Genomic DNA, 9,060 nt, shown 5'->3' on the forward strand with positions numbered 1-9,060 from the left:
CTAATTAACAGAATCTATTTTGAATCCACCGTTTCTCCTCCATCTGTTCTCACGGCGGCGTCACCTCCTCTCGCTCCTGTCTGTCTCCTTCACACCTTCATACTTCTCCTCAGCACGTGTGACGTGTTTCTTCTGTTGAACTTTCTTCACTCTTCCTCTTTGTTCCTGCTTCACTTGATATAAGTTCCTCTCTGTCTCTGCTTGTCTTGGATTAACACCTCCCGTCTCTCTCTCTGTTCTTCCCTCCGTCAGTTATAAGACCTTTCTCAGCGAGGATGCCGGTCCAGACACGCTGGTCGCCATCGTTCACGCCAACGACCCGGACGGAGACGCCGTCTCTTACGCCATCACTGGCGGCAATGAGGACAGCAACTTCCTGCTGGACAACCAGAAGGGTGAGGGCGAGGCGATCGCTCACACACACACAAAACATGGATGTATTGAATATAAAGATGATAGTTAATAACCACCGAACACAACAAATCAATTAGTAAAAGGATCTCACCTGGTATAAGCAGAAATTTTGAGGAAACACGACGAACTGACACTTTTTACAAGGAAAATAACAACTAATTGTTTCACATTTAATGCTGAATTTACAAGAAGGAACAAATAGTTTTAGTTTTAATAGTTTTTAGTTTCACGCAGTTTATAAAGTGTCTCCAACTCAACAACTCACTAAATTGAGCATTTTTCTAAGGGAGTCTGGGGACAAAGAAGTCGCCTATACTGGTTACTGTTTAGTGTGTTTGTAAAATGTGACATGTTTAGATCAATAAAATGTTTCTTCTTTCATAAATTGAGTGTAAATGGTGAAATCAGTGTAAACAGTGTGTTCAAACAGCTGCTAAATGTTGGCAGGTGAGACTTTAGCACTTTAGACACAGAAGCAGACAGGCTGGTACAGCCATGCTGCCACAAACTGACACTTTTTACAAGGAAACAAACAACTGACTGTTTTCATTTAATGCTGAATTTACAAGAAGGAGACAATGATTCAGAGTCTGTCAGAGACAGAGTTTCACTACGTTACAAAGTTTGTTTTAACTCAACAACTCTTAAAATCACTACATTTGTTAAGGGAGTCTGGTGATGTTGTGGTTACGAGTTCGACAGTGTGTTCACAAACATCTGCAGGTTGAGAGCCCGTCGCCTCTAACAAGACAGAAACAGAGGAAGTATAATGTGTGTGTTGTTTGTTTTGGAGCACACACACACACACACACACACACACACACACACACACACACACACACACACACACAGTGAGTGTTACACACATGCACATCCAGCTGCGCTCAGATCACTTATACTCACAAACACACAGAGCGCACTGGTTGTTGCTGTGGCAACGGGTATTTGGGGATAAAGATTGGTCGCTTTTAACAAGGCCAGTGAACCCCCTGGAACACACACACACACACACACACACACACACACATGCATAAATAAAGAATAACAAAAACATGAATACACACATTTAAAAATCACTACAGCACACACACCAACTGTTCTCATCTCTTCAGTGAGTCTGTGAGACAGGGTTCATTTAAATACGAGTGCGTGTGTGTGCACGCGCGCACGCGCGCGTGTGTGTGTGTGTGACAGAGACGTTGTGAAGATAAACTTCATGTGCTGCAGTGTGATGCACAGCCATGTTTTGCATGTTTATCTCTGCGTGTGTGTGTGTGTGTGTCCCTAAGCCTCTCTGTCACCTTATCACCCAGCATGCACTGCTCCACTGCTCTGCCACACAAACACACACACACACACATACGTCCATGCACAAACAGATATAAACATGAACATTTGCACATAAATGATATATTAAGACTCTCTCGCTCTCTCTTTTTTACTCACACACACACACACTCACACACACACACTCACTCACACACACACACACACACACGCACTCACTCACACACACACACGCAGCAGATGGCCTTTGGCTTGCTCGCCTGTTCTGCTTTGTCACTTCAAAGCGTTGTGAAGTATTTTCATGTAGATGTGTTCGCTCCCTCCCAGCCTCCATGTCTCCATTCATGTCGCTACCAAAGCTGCTTATTTGTTTGTTTGTTTGTTTGCTGGCTGCTCTGTTATGTTAATGTGAGAGGGATTGTTAGCGCAGGAAAGACGTGCCGTTTGTTTTTAGGCCCGAGTTACAATGATGCAGCTGATACGTGGAGCTGATGGTGGAGACTCGCAGCTTCACCTCCACATCAGCGACACAACGTTAAGAAAACGCGTCTCCGCTGATGCCACGTTTGTTTTCGTGGTGACTTTAAGACTCGACAGCTCTCAGCTGTTTCCTTCTTCTGTCCTCTTTGTTTTCTATTAGCTGAAACATATTCTGAGTCGTCCTTGTCCTCCAGAGAGTCTGTCGACTGTAAACTCTGCTGAACAGTCGTGTCCTCTGGCGGCAGGAAACACAACAACTCTTAAGTGCCTGTGAACATAAAAGTAATTTGAACAGAAAAAGTTTGTATTTCAAAGAAATGTGCTGAAAGTGGAAAAGCTTTACTGACTCCTGTTAAAGGCAGTTCTGTCTACTGTTGTACTGAACATGTTTCTGAAGCAGACGTAGCTGCCGGGCTTGGTACAAAGTCAGACAGATGGAGGTTGAAAGTAAAATGAATTCTGACGCCGTCTGAACGTTTGTGTATTTGTGTGTTCAGGCATCATCAAGCTGCGGAGGAGTCCTCCGCCCCGGCTCAGAGGGCCGCAGTACGTCCTCAACATCACCGCCACCGACGACAACGCGTCCGGCGGGCCGTATCCGCTCAGCAGCTCGGCCCAGGTCATCGTGGGGATCAACGACATCAACAACAACAAGCCCGTCTTCCAGGAGGTGACTGAAGTTACAGCAATACGTCCGGATCAGCTGGGGTCAGGGGTCAGCTGGGGTCAGGTGTTGGGGAAGGATGTGGTCTTCTGGTCCGGTTCAGTCGGGATGAGTTAAACACTGAAGCTTCTAGTGCCTGAAAGTTCTCAGCAGTTTAGTTGAAACAAGGTGCATCAAAGTCCGTCCTTGTCCAACAGATAGGGGGCAGCATATCACCACAGCTACCGCTAACTGCTGCTAATTGTAGCTGTCATTAGCTAGCAAGCTCAGCTAACCATGCAGCTAGCGGTCTGGGGAGTTCAGAGCACGGGGGCATGTTGGTTTTTAAGATACAAGGAGCTGGCGAGCTGGTTAGCATGCTAACTTTAATATAAATCTCTGCAACACAGTAAACAAAGTCTTTAAAGTCAAAACTGTTATTTCTTCATATTTTGTTGCTAATTTATTATTTTTTAGTTATTTTTTGAATGTTTTAAACAAAAATCTTACAGATTGCACCTTTTTAAAAGAGAAAAACTAAAACCGGAGCACATTAATTTGATGGATTTGCATCCTAAAACTAGTCTGGCACTAAGTAGAGTGTATACCTACACCAAGGCCCAACAGTCTTCTTAAATCAATCAAGCCTAATAAAACATTTAAATCTGCTGGGTCAGATGTTTAATATGGATCCACATCAGATTGTACTCACTCATAGATACCAGCCACATGAATACACCTGATCTGTGCATTACTCTCGATGGTAAAACGTGCCCTATCTCACAGTGTTAAAGAAACTGAGAAAGAATTCATGGATCTACACCAGAAGTTAACCGGGTCTATTCTGGACCGAGACTCATCCTCCATCCGAGTTTAGTGGAAATCTGTTCTGTCGTGTTTGTGTCATGCTGCTGACAAACCAACAACGAACTATGACACAAACAAACACAAAGCCGACGCAGACGACCTGTACGATGTGTTTGATCGTGCTCTTTGTGCTCTCAGTGTCAGAACTACAGTCTGAACGCGGTGGTTCTGGAGAACCAGCCTCCGGGGACATTTGTCCTGCGCGTTCAAGCCCACGACGCCGACATGGGGGTCAACGGAGAGGTCAAATACGGCATCATGCACAGAGACGGCGTGTCCTCCGGGTTTGACATCGATCCCGACACGGGTGAGTGCTCGATCGCTAATATGCATGCTAACGTTGAGAGTTTATACCTGTTGCCGTGGTGACGTGTACCCCTGCACCTGTCAGGTGTGATCACCACGACGGCGAGCTTCGACCGGGAGCGCCAGAGGGAGTTCACGCTGTCGGTGACGGCCACGGATCAGGCCGACGAGCCGCTCATCGGGATCTGTCAGATCACTGTCGTCATCGCGGATCAGAACGACAACGACCCCAAGTTTGAAAACAGCCGGTACCAGTGTGAGTTACTGCAGACATGAGCACAACACTGCTGAGGGCGTGTCCTGCAGCTGATGTCACCGTGACGACTGCTGAGGGCGTGTCCTGCAGCTGATGTCACCGTGACGACTGCTGAGGGCGTGTCCTGCAGCTGATGTTACTCTGGAGTCGCACATGCTAACATCAGTGCACTGACACTGTCCAGAGCTCTGTGTGTGTGTGTGTGTGTGTGTGTGTGTGTGTGTGTTTGTGTGTGTGTGTGTGTGTGTGTGTGTGTGCGTGAGGGAACAGGTGAAACATGAAGTCTGTTTGTCGTCATCTATCAGTCTGCGTCCTCGTAAATCCTGGAAAGCTTCTTAAGACTGATGAAACGTTCTCCGGCGGCTCCCGCGGGTCCTTGTTTGTTTACTATGTGTGCAAATATGTGTTTTGATAAGCGTCGTGTCAGAAGTTCTCCTCGTCAGATTAGGGAGACGCACAGGGTGGCTCATTAACTATTTAACAGGCAGATTGAAATGTTTCTGGGACATGCATTCATTTACCAGCAGAGTGTGTGTGTGTGTGTGTGTGTGTGTGTGTGTGTGTGCTGAGCTGCAGCAGAGCTCTGTTTAGCCTGTTAGCTTGTTGTTTATCTTGTGATATTTATAGACACGTTAGAATCAATATTTTGGTTTAATATTCAGAGTAGAAAGTTTTTCTGCTTCACAGAAAAAAACAAATCTGATGATATTTAAGTCGGCAGGCGTCAGCCATGAATAATCAACTCAGTTTAGACGGGGTCAATGTTCTGTTAGCTGTTAGCTGATAGCTGTTAGCTGTTAGCTGTTAGCACTTTCTTCATTTTCTTCATTCAGATATCGACAGCAACACCTGATTCATCGACTCGGCCGCTAACTGGGCTGTTTATCACGTTCAAACTCGGGATGTTAATGATTAATCATCGTTAAGAATTTAACCGATTAAAAATGTCTGTAGGAAACTGTACGCTCACACAACGAGCACAAAGACTCTGTCAGGAAACATTTCTTAATATTATATTTTTATTGCTGCACCTAAAACCCATTTTTATTTATATGCCCATATTTATATTTATGTTATATTTATATTCACGTTTCCGTAGTTTGCGGCTGAAAAACCCAAAAAGCATTTCCTCCGTCTGTAAAACTGTAAACACGTTCGGTTGCGACTCTTTCTTTTATAAATATTTGATCCACGGAGGTTTTTAATTTGTGAAACTGGAGCCGAGAAAAACTTTTTTAAAAATGTGTGACATCATCACCGAGTCAAGTGGTGGGCGGAGCCAGCAGGAGAAACACTCAATGCACACACAATCAATGGGCTGCAGAAACAGGAAGTAAACAGGAAGTAAACAGGAAGCAACTGCATGGACGCCATCTTCGAATCTAGCTCTATCATCACGTCTATGAATCCTACAGACTAGATCTTTACAGTACGCCAAGAAAATCAGTTTCAGAATGAATTTAAAGAGATAAAGTGATAATAAACAGCAGGGTTTCATTTTTTGCAGTTTTGTCTCCAGAGTTGATGCACAACTAGACGTTAGCTGCCATCTTGTGAGTAGATGTAAGTTTCTGAGGTTTGTTTCCTGATGCGTCACCTCACAATGACTCACATCAGGACGCTGCAGGTGTAAGAAGGTCGTGCGGTGAACGACGACTTCAAGTCTGACGCTTCATCTGAACATTTCCCTCGACGGTATCCGGCCGCGCTCGACAGCCCGTCTGTGGATGTTCCTGCAGACTTGCGAGATGTATTCAGGGATTGTGATTTGTTTTTCTAAATTATGAATAAAGTTCTGCTTGGTGGATTTAGATCACAGATGTTTAAGCGTCACTCTGAGGAGAACTCAACTACATCTGGTATGAATAGACTTTTACATCGTTACTGCGTGTTTGTCTGCCGCGTCCTCGTCAGGTTATGAATAATGTCCGATGATTAATCAAACAACCGAAGCTTTAAGTGAAAGGAGCGACTGGTCTTAACTGTGCAGGTCATTCTGCTGGGTGAACTGTTCCTTCAGGATCGCAGTTCGTCCACAGTTATGAAGCGTGGCTCTTCTCCTGTGGTTGTCTGGTTCAGGTTTAACAGAAGTTCAGCGTCGCTCTTCCTCCCTGCTGTCTGTTTGTAGACGTGAACGCTGCAGGCAGCCAGATCCTGTGTTTGCTCCTCTCGTTGTTTCTCATCAGACTCAGCAGGTTCTGACGTGATTATTCAGATGAAATGTATCCGATGAGACCCACAGATGTCAAAAGGACATTATTATTGACATAATGCTTGAAATGCAGTATTACAGCGGGGGAAACACGCGGCGGACCTCCTCTCTCCGCTGCTTGTTTTTCTTTGTTGTCCGATCAGCGCTGACGCTCGTCGCAGTCAGCAGGATTGGAGGTTATATTCATAAATTTAAAAAAAAAATGCTTCTGTTGACTTTGCAGAGCGAGACCCAGAAATGACAAAATGAGGTGACACAGTGCTGACACCACACAACGCTGCGCTCACATTATTATAATATCTGCTTACCATCACAGAACCTGATTCTAACATTGTGTTCAGTCAGTTTTAATGAAACTCAGCGTGCCGGCTTCAGTCAGAGCGGAGGTTCAGGTCCAGGTGGACGTCAGGTCCAGGTGGACGTCACGGGTTAGAGCCACTGCAGATATCAATATTAGGGAGTTAATATATCGATAAATCAGCTGATGTGAACACATTTTATGCAGCGATGCCTCAAATGTGGTTATCAAACACGCTTCGTGATGGAGGCAGGATATTTCACAGCTCAACAATAAACTTTATTAAAAAAAAATGACGACAGTAAACTCGAAACTCTTTAATTATAAAAGACCTCAAGCGTCATTTTCATATCGGCCTGACAGTCCGTCTCTCCTCAGACTTCCTGCGGGAGGACACTCCGGTTGGAACCAGTTTCCTGCGAGCGGCGGCGCACGATGACGACCAGGGGAGCAACGCCGCCATCACCTACTCCCTGTCCAATCAGAAGCCAGCCTACCTGCACATCAACCCCAGCACAGGCTGGATTTACGTCAACCACCCCATCTCACAGGTCAGAGACGCACCCGACATTGTGCTTCATTATACTGTACATGTTCGTCTGTAGGATGTAGTTACACATCCAGTCGCTCTGGACTTGGTTTGTTTTGTTTTATTCTTCTTGTTTCCAGACCGGTTCAGATAAAGAACGGTTCAGATAAAGACCGGTTCCTACTGCGACTCTTTCTTCTTTAGCAGCTGCAGTACACAACCACACAGGGAGGACGAGGTTGTTGAAGGTTTTATATCCTGAATTTAAAACAAAAACTAGAAGATGAAGATGGAGATGAAGATGAACGGAGGTAGAAGTTGAGGCTCTTTACATGAAACATTAATGTGCTTGTCGTCCCAGTTGAAAGGTTGATGGAGCTGAAGAACGGGCTGGATGTGCTGGTGTCTGGTGGTGGTTTACATCCAGCTCATTAAATATGTTGCTTTGCTTTAAATATGCATGTGTTTGATGTGACTGCAGTCGTCACTGTTTCTAACCTGCTTTCCTCTCCGACTCTTCTGAAAGCTGACGACTCAGTTTTTGCAAAAACTCGAGCAGCTTTACTCAGATTTGGCTTTTCGGTGCGCTCGCTGAGTTTTTGGCAGCGGCTTCGCTCCTGTTCATTCAGTCTTTGTGCTTTTCTTTCTGGAAAATCAGGCTGAGGACTTTTTCCACGTCATTTTCCTCCTGACTCAGCTGATTCAGGAGGAAATCATCGAAATAAAGTTTCACTGCAAACAGTGAAGAGAAGAAAAAATAAATAAACTGAGGAAAATGTTGCTTTAACTGCAAAATGATCTTCCAGCAGAACAGGAACATTTCACCAAGATATTTTAAATCAAATCAAATCGAATCAATTTTATTTCTATAACCCAAAATCACAATCACATCGCCTCAGCGACATCCTCTGTCCGCAGAGCCTCGAATCAAGTGAGGAAAAACTTTTAACAGGAAAGAACAAGACGTTAGAAACCTCAGGAGGAGCCTCAGTCGAGGATCCTCTCCCAGGACGGACAGACATGCAGAAGATGTCGCATTTACAGAACAGAGCAACAAAATCACAGTTGACAAGTTGCACTGACAGAATACACATTATAATATATGTAAAGTGTTTGGATCCAGGAGACGTCTGAGCAGGACGAGGCATCGCCGAGGCAGCGCGGGTCGTCTAGTGTTCGGTAGCTGGTTTGAATCCCCGGCTAAAGTTATCAGATAAATGTAGTGGAGTGGAAGAAGTAAATGTACAAGTAAATGTACTTAGTTACATTTCATCCCTGTACAGATGGTGGCAGCAGGCTCACAGGGTCACCTGGTGTCAGGGTGTCAGGATGGAGGTTTTCTTGTTTCCTCTGTGAGAAGAATAAAAGTTGAATCAAACAGATTCAACTTGAATGTTTAACGACTGTTCGTGTCGTCGTCTTTGTCAAACTGAGAATCAGTTCTGATGCGTCTGCTGTGACGGATGCCGCCTCTTCTTCTTCTTCTTCTTCTTCTTCTGTGACTGTCGTCTCCTCTCTGTTCTTCTTCTCTGCCTCTCGCTGTCACTGATCTCATAAACGACACTTCAGTCAATAATTCAGCTGAGCCCCCCCTTTATATTCACTTTAATGAACAAACCAGATGATTAACAGTGAAACTGTTTGTTTTCTCATATTTACTGATTGTACAAACGTTCACAGCCGGCAAACAACCTCACGATCAATAACTTCTGATTCTGATGATGAAAACATCAAGTTTTGATCAGAAACTTTCAGAATTAGGAACATT

The 9,060-nt window shown here is 44.7% G+C and overlaps 1 protein-coding gene across 1 annotated transcript in view; it reads left to right on the forward strand.

The window, feature by feature from the left end:
* LOC311259536 (neural-cadherin) overlaps positions 1-9,060 on the forward strand; it is a 98,061-nt gene that overhangs the window by 44,918 nt on the left and 44,083 nt on the right. Inside the window, exons 7-11 of the mRNA XM_084356757.1 lie at positions 253-395; positions 2,679-2,851; positions 3,830-3,998; positions 4,083-4,253; positions 7,142-7,314. Coding sequence (XP_084212883.1) covers positions 253-395; positions 2,679-2,851; positions 3,830-3,998; positions 4,083-4,253; positions 7,142-7,314 — 829 coding nt within the window. The remainder of the gene's footprint in view (positions 1-252; positions 396-2,678; positions 2,852-3,829; positions 3,999-4,082; positions 4,254-7,141; positions 7,315-9,060) is intronic.

Source organism: Pagrus pagrus, assembly GCF_965226575.1.
Source record: "Pagrus pagrus genome assembly, chromosome: 7".
Classification (NCBI taxonomy): domain Eukaryota; kingdom Metazoa; phylum Chordata; class Actinopteri; order Spariformes; family Sparidae; genus Pagrus; species Pagrus pagrus.